We start from the raw sequence: 12,861 nt of genomic DNA on the forward strand, positions 1-12,861 counted from the left end.
AATAAAAACAATTATCTTTCTTACAGGGAGACTTGTTTCTAAGCAAATGCTGGGTGTCACACTGGCAGATTACTGCAAATTTAATATGATAGAATATAAGTAATGGAATGAATAAATAAAAATGAACACCTTGTTGGAATAGGCTGTGTGTGCTTCTACCACTTTTCAGTTTGAACTTTACTTTGCATGAAGTAAATATATACTTTATATACTGTGTGTGTGTGTGTGTGTGTGTGTGTGTGTGTGTGTGTGTGTGTGGCTGCAGTCCTCTGTACACTTACCTGAGTTCAGGTGGGATTTGCGCTACATGAAATAGAAAGTGAAATGGTAGCATATTCCTATAGATAACACTGCTGCTGCACTAGTAGAAATTACCACCATATCTAATGCATTGCTCAACCAAGAAAGAAGGAAATTACACAGTATGGAGAATATAAAAAGTGGTGTAAAAAGTACAGACAGAGCTCTAGAATCCCTGGAAGTACCATCATGGCCCACTATTCAGGGGCGGTGCCAGTGGTCAAGAGCTGAGCCAATAGATACTGTAACTGGTATAGGACTGCACCCTGATATTGATTAGCAGCAACTGTAGCAGGGATTAATGTTGTTATATGCATATTTAATCTTCTGGGATTCATTCCAAAGCTTTACTTCTCCTTGGACTTTGAAAAATAACAGCAAGGCCTCATTGGCATTAACCTGCAACTTATTTTTTGTAACAGATACCAGTTTCCCACAGGAAACTGCAAGGCACTGCTGGGCAGCTCAGAATAAATTATTATTACATTTATATAAATCCCTGGCATAATATAAATATATATATATCCCAAGTCTTCAAATAAGTCTGGATTGTTCAGAAAGGATACACACAAACCTTAATAAATAAATAAATCTATAGCTCTTTTTAAACTCCATACATTTTTGTGCTGCTGTGTTAGCTGTCAAAGCCATTACTACTAAAGAGAGGGTATTTTTTGTGACCTAAAGTGACTTAGAACTAAAGGCTAAAGAGGTCTGCTTTATTCTGAGGAATTTAAAGGCCACCTATGACACTCAGGGTGAATTATATCTTCTTCCTCTTTTTAATTCATATGAAAATAGCATTATTATTATTATTATTATCATCATCATCATCATCATTATCATTATCGCAATCATCATAAATTTATGTTGCTGTTAGAGTTTATTTACCCGAATTTGGAGATTATGTATTTTAACATATCCGTTAAAGTAGTTTTTAATATATGCATGCTGGTCTCCATATATGATGCAAAGCTGTAAATCCTCACAACTCTATTTCATTCTTCACCAATGACAGCCGTGAAGTCAGATTGTAATTCTTGCACTGTGAAGCATCTATATACAAGTACTTGCTTGGCAAATGGAGTAACGCAAGGCATGCATTTTCTTCCCCTTTAAGTTTTTTTTTTTTTTAATTCAAGGGTAAATGTCAAAACAATGCTGTAAAACCAATTAAGAAGAAAGAAAACAAGATTAGAGGTGCTACTTGAATTATTTATTGTTGTGCACTGTTGCCAAGTCTTTAAATAAGTAGTTAATAGACCTTACAGTAACTCTCTTTGCAATACAGTAATTTATTTAATGCACTTTTCAGCAATGCACAAGCATTAATCTGAAAGACTCCATGTTGATCTGTACTGTACCTTTCTACAGAACAGTAACAATATACACAAGGAATCTTCAGCAGAAGGACAGAAGACCAAATTTACTTGAACACTCTTGCAGTGGTACTATTCAACCACACAGCTTTGGTTACTGTGTAAGCAGCAGGTAATGAAAAATCATTGACCGCCAATGCTGACTTTCGTAGATTTGCTCAGTGTCATTAAAGAAATAAGCTACTGACTGCTATAATTTCAAGCATTTTTCCAAACTGGGTACAGTTATCAATACTGTTCTGAATATGATAGCTCCTGTTGCTTGGTCCCAGCTCCTGCCAACCTAGCAGTTCAAAAGCACATCAAAAGTGCAAGTAGATCAATAGGTACAGCTCTGGGGCACGAAGGTAAATGGTGTTTCTGTGCGCCACTCTGGTTTCACCAGAAGCAGCTTCATCATGCTGGCCACATAACCCGGAAAAACAAACACCGGCTCCCTCGGCTAGTAAAACGAGATGAGCGCCGCAACCCCAGAGTCGTTCGCAACTGGACTTAACTGTCAGGGGTCCTTTACCTTTACCTTTTAACCTGATCAGAGTAAATACCCTAATTTCTCAATACTGTCCAGTAGCCTGTTAGAGACCAACTAAGGTGCTACTGGACAATTTTTTAATTTTTTAATTTATTTCGACTGCGTCAGACCAACATGGCTACCTACCTGAATTCTCAATAATGATTTTCCTTCTGAATTTTTAAGATAGTGGTAGAAAATATTTAGCTCATATTCCATAAAAAGTCTTGCAAGGTCACCTTACCCCATATATACCCACTCATCCACTTCAATCTGTGGAACCAGCAGTGTTGCAGGTGTTGCATAAAGTTGACATGTACTGTACTGCAACCTTGTTTTCACCTTACCGCTGATTTTCAATTATTTTGGAAGAGTCATATATATGCCTAATATAGTCCACCAAAGGAAGCACGTTTGAAGGAGCTTGTATAAGGCAACATTATGGGATGGGTGTTTCCAGCTACCCTGCCCTTTGCCCTTGGAAGCTGATTCAGGAGAGGAACGGTGAGGAGCATTATGGGAAGGCTGTTTCTAGGACTAAGGTGAAACTGAAACTCCCTTGTTACTTTTGATATTGGATCCTGCTTGTTGTTTAAGCAATCTTCTTACAGTTATAGTATTGAAATGTATTTTTCTATGTTACTATATTTGCTATTGTTTTGCTTTGTTATTATGAAATCGTTACTATGTCATTTTTTGTTGTGGTACATTGAAATTGTTTCTGTAGTTTGTTTAAAATGCATCTCTGGTTTTTTTGTAAGCCGCTTTTGAGCATGATTTGTGTGTGTGTGTGTGAAAAAGCAGCATGCATATAAAATGAATGAACGAATTTACTCTTTCTGCATCAGGTGCTTAAAATATTGAGGTATTGGAACATGAACAATGCTTTTAAACAACAAAGAATAAATAGATCTACTGAAAACCAGAATTTTTGTTTTATCTGCTACTATAGGATCCAATCAATTGTGCTGGAGTAGAGCTAGCCTTGGGAGAAAACTAAGTTATTTGTCATATATTCAAATAACACATTTGTAATGTGGTAGCTACAGGAGAAGTGCTTTTTAAGTGCTTATGTGATGATGGCATTGTGTGACAGAAGATGCATAAAGCTGGCTGCTGGCCACTGACTAGGAACTGGCAAGCCTTGCCCATGCTAAAGTGTCCCAAGCATGTAGGCCCCCCCATTCGGGTCTGTGAACTTGCCATTAGTGAGTTAAATTAGAAACAACTACAGCATTTTTGCTCAAGGAAAGGATATTAAGAAATAATAGAAAGAAATATGCATGTTTAATATTCTGGGCTTCATTCCAAAGTCTTACTTCTCTTTGTGCCTCTTTGAAAAATAACATCGGGGCCTCACTAGCATTAACCTGTAACTTTTTGTAATAGATACCATTTCCCCACAGGAAGCTGTCTTTCTGAAATAATACCAAATACTAACTTTCGTAATAATTGTTCTAATTAAAAAACAATGTAGGAGACTGCTGGGCAGCGGAGGCTGTCTAAGGTGTCCCTATGCAACAACAGGAGCTTGTATCTGAATGACTGATCTGCTCCAGAAAGCACATAATAATATTGATGGAGGACTGACATGTCCACAAACCTAGTATTAATATCAATTATACTGAAGATTCTCTATGCCCTTGAGCGCACAGTTATTTTTGGGTGTTGGAACTGTTATGTATGCAGGTGTTTAAGGCCGAAGCAATGCAGGCCAAGGCCTTCAGGCCTCCTGGAGCTCAGGAGCTTCATCTGCATAACAAAAGATAGAGAGGATCCTAAAACCCTCCAATGACATTGTTATTAGCTAGAAGACAGCCAGTCCCTGCTGAGGGCCAATGTTGTGATTCACAAATTGCAAACTTTGACAGGCGGTGTGTGTGTTTTGCCTGGGCTGGCTTAAGGTATTTATACTGGGCCAAGTGTCCCTGTTTGTCATTCTTGTTCTTCCTGATGTTCCAATAAATCTTTTTTTGAGCCAAATCTCAGTCTGAGAACCTACTTACACTTCAGGAACCACTTATTGATTCCTGTTCTTCTGCATAATCCCTGTTTTACCAAGTATCAATGGAAACAAAGGTTAGGGAATGCATATCAGGTTCTAGGCTGGAACTTCAATTATTTCTGACCCTTTAGGTACTATTGCTTATAGTAGGACTGAACATACAGATTAACTGCAGTCTGTGTTTCTTTCAGCATAAACAGTGAGGAAAATTCTATTACTAACATTAAAATGATTATGCATCTAAGACTCAAGCAATCCATTGAAATAAAACAAACGTCTCAAGAAAAAATTTCCACCCTTGACCTTAAATTAAAAATGGACAGACAAATATTTTGTTTACTCTGGCAATGTTCCAGGTTCTAAATTAATGTTGAAAACACAATTCAGAATTTAAGAACATAACAAGAGCCCTGCTGGATCAGACCAAAGGATAATCTCATCCAGCATTCTTTTCTCACAGTGGATAGCCAGATGCCTGTGTGAAGCCCACAAGCAGAATGTCAGCAAAACAGCATTCTCCTCACTTGTGCTCCTAGCTGCTGGTTTTAACAGGCACCCTCAGCAACAGATACTCTGACACTAGAGGTAATATAGCCAACATGGCTAGTAGCCATTGATAGTCTTATCCTCCATATAGTGGTATAATGCCATTTTAAAACCATCCACATTTTTAACCATTGTTACATCTGGTAAGAGTGGTAACTATGCTCTGTTTGTCTAGGTACACAAGTAACAGTAAGGCTTACAAGGACCACATAAACAAACCTTGGGTATAGGTCGTGGTTAAGGAAATAGGAGTTTAACAGTGAGGCTGCATTTGAGTATCACACTAAGCGAAACCTTGGCGTGGGTGCCATGTTACACTGAACTCGAAGGACCAGGCAGGACCAAATTGGCTGTGATTTCCCAGGCGCACACACGTTCATGCATTTGCACTAAACTGTGGTTTGGCTTAGTGTTATGTGCAAATGTAGCCTTTCTGGGTCCTGAATGTTCTAACATTCAGTTTCATTGGATGGCCCTGGTATCTAGCATTATGAGAGAGGAAGAAAAACTGGTCTCTGTCCACTTTTTCCACATTGCATATCCCATCTGCGAGACTCGACATTTTTAGCAAGCGGTAGCTACTAACTCATTGCTTAGCCAAAAAGTCCCAGGCTCGGAAGGAACTTGGTCTTAAGGCACCACTTACACCAATGATGTCACCATTCCCCTATCCAAGTTATTGTCAACATTTGAAAGTTCTTAGGTCTTTAGTATATAGAAATAAATAAAGTTTGACAATGGTGTTGGAGGATTCATAAATATAAAATTACGTGTTACAGTATTAAAAATAGAGTTCACTTTTCTAAAAAAAGTATATATTACCCAATTGTAAGACGATAAATGTGCCATTCTCTCTAATGCTTCAACATTACAGCTCTATCTCTTAAAAAGCTGACATGGAAAATAGCAGCGTAATAAACCAATTCATCATAATGCGCAAAAGAAAGCATTGGAATAAATTGTAATAACCTTTCAAAAACTAGCAGCTTTTAAAAGTATTAATTTCTACTCCAGATAATTGGAAAGGACACCTGGGCGGTCAGGCAATATTTTTCATGGGATTGTCCTGTCAGGAACTCAGATTGTCTTTGGAGTCAGGAACAATCGTTTAGCGCTAAATGACAGTGAATCTTGCAAATGGGTATTCCTAGATGGTATTGCCATAAATTACAAAACTGAACTCCCCTCAAGGTCAGCCATAAAAGAGGGCAGGTATCAAATGGCATTCTTGGAGCTCTGAAGTAGTCTTCAAGCTTCATACAAACGGACGCCGGTTGTGTTCCTGCCATAAAAATCAACTTAATGGACTGACAGCACATATTATCATCAAAGCTTTATAAATTTCCTATATAGATCTACAAAATGCAATGAGGACCGTGTTTGAAATGGAAAGAGCTGTGGTTTCTGCTTATGCTAACTGTAAACATTGTTACTTAATTCTGAAGTGCTGACAGCCTTGAATTTGAGACTACAGTGCATTTTGCATTGAAAGCAAGCAACGCTTCGGTGCAGTTCAAAATCATACTAACACAATGGCTATTTTTTATTTCCCTTTCCCCTTTTTATAACATCTTTTGATATTTTGTAAGAAAGAGGTTGTACCAATGAACTATATTCCCATTTAAATATGAGTACTGTAAACAGGAGATCAAAATTCAAAGAGCAGCTTCTGAATTTTTTAGATGTTTTTTCTCTAATAGTCTGAGACAGTCACTGAATGGAAATAAACAAAACCAATTCAAGGTTTCTTCAGAATGCATAGGAAGGTTCCCATGGAAAAGCAAGTGTGATTCCTCCTTATGCTGTGTCACCACAAGGTGCAGGTATTATCTCTTCTACCGCTGCATAGGCATTGACCAGACAGGTAATGTGACCAGAATATGCAGTGAACTAACCATGAAATCAGTCTGCACACACTGACTCCAAAAGTAGAACAGCATGTATTATTTTTCTGGTCTTTTTTCTGTACTCTTTTTAAATTGGACACATATACATATGTACACACACACACACACAGAGAGAGAGAGAGAGAGAGAGAGAGAGAGAGAGATGTAACATTACATTTTCTCATTTAAATCTTATAATCATAATCTGTTTTCCTTTTAAAAAAAATCCAGCTTCTTAAATTGTTGCACCTGAGTAAAGGTTGATTTGAGGGAGGGGAAGGCTGCAGTTGAACAAGTTCCCAAAACCTTTGGGTGTAATACATTGTAGTGCTGAGTCTCTCATTCCCCCAGTGCAAGGATTTTTCTTACCACAATGGAACAGTCTCCCTGTCTCCTCTCCCTCTCCCTGTTCTTTAGAGCTGATTCGAGGAGGGTGCAGGGTGCATGCTGGGTGAGAAGGTGGGGAAGGCCCCACTGCAGAAGTGGAAATCATTTTATTGGCAGGGTATGGTAGCTGAATACCACTCACACCTCTTCTTTTTTGCTAGTATTATATGGAGGCCACCATCCAAAGCTTTACTGGCAGTTTCTTAGCTATGTTTATTATTCCACTTTGTGCAGACCAGTGGCCAGTGTCATATCAGACCCTGGAGTCTCAAATTTCATTGGCACCCTTGTGAGACGGCCAAAGTTGGTGCCGACCACCTCTTGCACTCCTTTCTAAATCATAGGCATGGCATCCCCTGGGGCGCCTGCAGGGCTCTGATCCTAGCGTTACCAAATTAGTTGTGCTCCCCTAAATCTGCCTCTGATCATATCTTGAACATGTGGTTAGGGAGTGCTTGGTGCTCTGATTCAGAGCTCCAGTTATCTGTTACACAGTAGTCCTAGAAATGCCCTTAGCCTATGGTCCAACCTACAGCAGACCATGCTTCAGAAGTGACAAGCCTCTCTTCTGCACTCTCCTTCCAAACTCAGTAGACTAGTTCAGATGATATTTACTGACTGATCCAGTGCAGTGAGGCCACACCTCTGCATGTCTGGAGTTGGCCTACATGTAAAATATCAAGAAAAATATTTGAAGAATCAGTTGACTGACTGAGCCTAAACTGAGGAAATGGTACACATAGGCTGACTTCAGACATTCCATTTCTATGGGGAAGGCAGAAATGGGACCAGTGTGTGCCATGGCCAGGGGAGACAACCATGGAGGTTTTTGTCACCATATTCTTGTTAGTCTTAATTTGTCAGGTGCATGAAGGTACATGCATGAGCACAGAGGTGAAATGGTTGTGAGCAGCGGCAATGGAAAGCAGTAGAAGTTCTATGCTGAGTTTAAATATGAGTGACTCATGCACAACAGTAGTCACTGGTGATAATACTATCCCTGCTATGCTGATTTAAACACACAGAGAGAGAAAATTATGGCTAAAATAACACAAAAATGCTTTAATAATCACGTGGGAATCTTCAGTTAATTATAACCATGTTTCAGTTAATTAGTGCCACCCTCAAGTGGTTCATTTTCCAGTTTAAATATCACCACACACTCCTTTAGCTAATGCAGAAGGGACCCTCGCCTCTCCTGAATACTGGTCCATACTGTCCTGTTACTAGACTATGATGAAATCCCATGATAAGGCATGTAACCTTGCCTTTCTACATTACCAACCCACCTGTACCTCTGCCTCTAGTAGCACAAAACGATTGCCTTATCTATAAGGCAAGCATTCATGTCAATTTCAGCATTGCAATGCATTCTAAATTTCTTTTATAAAATGAAAACATTACTGTTTACTCCATTGGCCTTTTAAATACACATCTTTCATGTGAATCCCCTCTCCTGTCACTGCTTTGAGACCCTCCTGCTCTCTTTCAGACTCCTAGGATTTGCTGACAATGGTATTCACTGGCACACTCTCTCTCTCGCGCTCTCTCACTTCCTTCCCAGTAGAGAATTTTCAAATGCTGCTTGTGACACACAGCCTGATCCTATGCATTTTTATGAGCAAATATGTGCCACTCAGTTCAGTGGAGCTTTCTCCCAAATAAATGTATATGATTGTAGCTTTAGCTGTTTACAGTTCTGTAGATGAATGCCGGGCTCTCGTGGACTAGAAGGTCCTTTTGGTCCCTTTGAACTCTACAATTCTACGATTTTATGATTCTGTGACTTGCAGTTCTTGTCCCCTGCCCCATTCCTTTGGGTGCAGAATTCCCTTTCACTCCCTGAAGGAATTCCTTTATTTTAACATCAGATTCTGACATCTAGATACACAAAGGATCCCTCCCCTTAATGCTCAGAGACTCTACCCCAGGATGCACAAAGTGGTGGTTTGTAGCTGGATGGTGCTACGTTTCACACACTGATGAAAATTTAACAGCCGTAGTTTGACTATAGTCCTCCGCTTTGTGTATCTGTTTAAGAAAACCTCTTCACCATACCTCTTCATCTCCTTCCTGGAGGGACATAGGGGAAAAAGGAGACAGATACTCACATCCTCTCTTAGTGAGCTTCCTTTTCCATGCTATAACTCAGAATTAGGTCAACCAGCCTGTTTCCAAAATATCACACTGATTTCTGAACAATTTTACAGTGATGTTGCCTGAGTGTCTCTGCACAGGTATTCTGAAGGGGAAGAAAGAAAATAATAGAATGATCTGCTGTTGGACATTATTTTTAGCTTTTAAATAAATCTGTCATGCCATTTGAAGCTCAGCCTAATGACAATAATTATATGGGCTCTGAAGAAATCCGATTAGGTGAGCTAGGAAACCCATAGCAACTATTGTCGCTCATTTTCTTGTATGACAGGGTTGTCATTCTGGTAATTGCTGGAGCATATGCTTGATGACTGCTTGAACTTAGAACCTTTTTCTTTGAAAAAGATCTGCAAAGTTGGAAACTGACTGAAAGTCACAGCTAACATATTCAATCTGATAGCACTGTGGTACATCAGAAGGCCTATATTAACATTGCTATAAAAAAAACCTACGCAGTTCAGCTGTTGACATGTATGGAAAGGAGATGTGGGGAAGAAGGATTTGAAGCATACAAAAGAAAATTATTTTAAAAGAAAACTACTAGTGAAATGCTATGTTACTTATCAATAGAAAATATGGAGCTCAAGGACTAGGAGTACGACAATGGATTAGTACTTCCTCATCCCCTAAAACCAGTAGCCAATGAAATGGAGTGGAGCTGGGATGTGGAAATGACAACACAACCATGTCCCATCACAAACTGTATGATAGCACAGAAATATAGGGGTGGGTGGAGAGAGATGTGGTTCAGCACTATCAGGATTTTTGGCCTATACTGTTTGCATATGAAAGTGCCAAATGATATCAAACATGCATGAACTGGGTCAGATATATTAAAAAACTAACAAAAATTCATGACCGGATTCACCCTAGCAGAAGCCTGAAAAGGAGTCCTGCTAGTGCAATGGGTCGTTCTCCCTTCTCTTCCCCTGCAGGAGAAGTTGGGAGATTGTTCTGCCAGGCAAGTAGAAATGTGTTTGCTGACAGACTACGTTGAATTCTACCCATGATTTCAATTGTTCCCATAGCAAAGCCTAGGCACAGAATGCTGAAACATATGCAAACAATTTAGATTAAAAAACACGTGATGCCATTGCTGAGTCACAACTTTCCTCTCCCCCACACCCAACAATATTTCCCTGTCTGATATCTATTCTGAGAGTCAACTCACCAGTTCTAGAATATGGTGAGTGTGGAGTGTAGGAGGGTGAGACCAAGGAATGGCTTGCACATGCATGTTCCTTACTTGATGTCTGCAGTGATAACTGATGACTTGTATGTGTAAATAAAACATCATAGATCAAACATCACAGATTCTCAAGTGGAATCCATTTGAATGGAAGTAGAGCCATTCATTTCAATGTATGGAAATGCTTAATCACATTTCAACCCATGAATGTAGAAGAGAACCCCGGATCACCCCAATTCACCAGGTTATTCACCCGCACTCTCACACTTGGCCAATGCGTATCCCTAGTATAGATGTGTGTGTGTGTGTATCCTATATCACCAAAATTCCCATCAACCTCCAGTAACCTTCAAAGAAGCCAAACCTAGCTTATGCACCAGGAGCCCCCCAAAATCTCTTACCACTTTGGAGATTTACTGTTATGTTTTTGTTGCACCTCCATATTACTATACTTGTGATCTGCTGTAGTATTAATTGGATGTTGATGCTCCTGCCATCTTTTGTTTCTGCAAGACAAGGCTCTTAGTGGGAAAGGTTGCTGCCTGAGCCCTTGGAGAACCACTGCCAATAAGAGCAGATGTACTAGGTTAGATGGATCAATGGTCTGATTCAGTATAAGGCAGCTTCATATTTATAGTTACATTTCCTTGGAACTCATTATTTTATTAAATACAGCTTTTACTGTTTCTCCATCAGTAACGGACTGATGGAATTTCATAACTCCAGCAAGAACAATGGGATTATATAATTTCCTGGTGTTCAATTGCTCATGATGAATGGGGAAAAGCATGAAATTGGGGAAATGAGCGTGCAGAGCTCATTTTCCAGGGTTGCTTGAAATGCAAGCATGAAGAGGAAATGTGCTGCTATCTGTCCCTCCGAGTGTAGGAGTAACACTGGTATTCACAACGCTTGATGGCTGCATCTGTAGAGAGGAAAGATCACAGTGTGAATCCCAATAACCACTAGTTGAAAGTGATTTAAGAAAAGGGTAACTTAACAGTTAGCTTTTCTAGGTATATCCACTCAGAATAAGTCCTCTTGGGTTTGATGGAACTCAGCTAACTGTGCATAGCATTTCAGCCTTAACGGCTGTATGGTTCTATAGTGGCAGCCATCTTTCCCCTCATACATCGTCTCTGAAAGGAATGGCATTTTGACACATCTCATCAGTCTCACAGGCATTTGCAATCCCATTTTAATGCAGGTGGTTGGTGGTTTTAGGCCCCAAAATTTGACATTTGAAGGTCTGGCGTCAACATCTGAAGCAGCCCTGTTCAGGGAAGTTAATACCCAGTCAGATGGGTGGGGTATAAACATTATTATTATTATTAGTAGTAGTAGTAGTTGTAGTGGTAAATGTCACATTTAACGCTCATGTTGTTGTAGGAAAGGCAAATATATTGATAGAGTCATTGTGCAGAGAGGACTGCATCAATATTGCTTTGCGAAAGATTCCTGCAGCTTGAGGCTCTCAATGACACTACTGAATGCCTAGTAGATAAAATACGGATGACTTATGTATTAATTTCTCATTATTGTGAAAAGGGCGATTAACCTGACTGACCTTTTAACATATACTTCTTACAAAGTGAAATATTGATTTGTATTCCCCTTCCTTCCTTATATTCCACCCCAAAAAATGACAAAGAAAAAGGGGAGAAGGCCAAATTCATGACCTTTCCCCACATTTCTCAAATGCATGTTTTACATGTTTTTTGTTCACTTATACTGGTCCACGCATCAGCTGCATGGTGTCAAACTTAGAACACACATGCAAAAAATAATTAAAGAAAAATATTTTTGTAGCTGTTGGCCACTTAACACAACCCCTTAGTTCAACATACGCTGCCAAGGTTTGATTACGGTCAACAAAAAATGCGGTAAAATGCGGTCTTGACTATGCAACCACTCAGTGGATTTGTAACTGGCTGACTGACCGAACCCAAAGGGTGCTCATCAATGGTTCCTCTTCATCCTGGAGAAGAGTGACTAGTGGGGTGCCCCAGGGTTCTGTCTTGGGCCCGGTCTTATTCAACATCTTTATCAACGACTTGGATGATGGACTCAAGGGCATCCTGATCAAATTTGCAGATGACACTAAACTGGGAGGGGTGGCTAACACCCCAGAGGACAGGAACACACTTCAAAACGACCTTGACAGATTAGAGAACTGGGCCAAAACAAACAAGATGAATTTTAACAGGGAGAAATGTAAAGTATTGCACTTGGGCAAAAAAAAATGAGAGGCACAAATACAAGATGGGTGACACCTGGCTTGAGAGCAGTACATGTGAAAAGGATCTAGGAGTCTTGGTTGACCACAAACTTGACATGAGCCAACAGTGTGACGCGGCAGCTAAAAAAGCCAATGCAATTCTGGGCCTCATCAATAGGAGTATAGCATCTAGATCAAGGGAAGTAATAGTGCCACTGTATTCTGCTCTGGTCAGACCTCACCTGGAGTACTGTGTCCAGTTCTGGGCACCACAATTCAAGAA

At 39.8% G+C, this 12,861-nt stretch overlaps 2 protein-coding genes across 11 annotated transcripts in view; one reads left to right on the top strand and one right to left on the bottom strand.

Annotated features, from left to right (window-relative positions):
• The window catches only part of LOC308583081 (uncharacterized protein), a 145,734-nt gene that overhangs the window by 64,388 nt on the left and 68,485 nt on the right, over nt 1-12,861 (top strand). The window contains exon 8 of one of the 3 annotated variants that reach the window (XM_081186757.1): nt 1,675-1,791. The exons of the other annotated variants lie outside the window; for them this stretch is intronic. Coding sequence (XP_081042883.1) covers nt 1,675-1,791 — 117 coding nt within the window. The remainder of the gene's footprint in view (nt 1-1,674; nt 1,792-12,861) is intronic. 3 annotated transcript variants of the gene reach the window in all.
• HS3ST5 (heparan sulfate-glucosamine 3-sulfotransferase 5) overlaps nt 1-12,861 on the bottom strand; it is a 148,713-nt gene that overhangs the window by 41,704 nt on the left and 94,148 nt on the right. The gene's annotated exons all lie outside the window — the stretch shown is intronic.

This window comes from Podarcis bocagei (genome assembly GCF_964188305.1).
Source record: "Podarcis bocagei genome assembly, chromosome: 3".
Classification (NCBI taxonomy): Eukaryota; Metazoa; Chordata; class Lepidosauria; order Squamata; family Lacertidae; genus Podarcis; species Podarcis bocagei.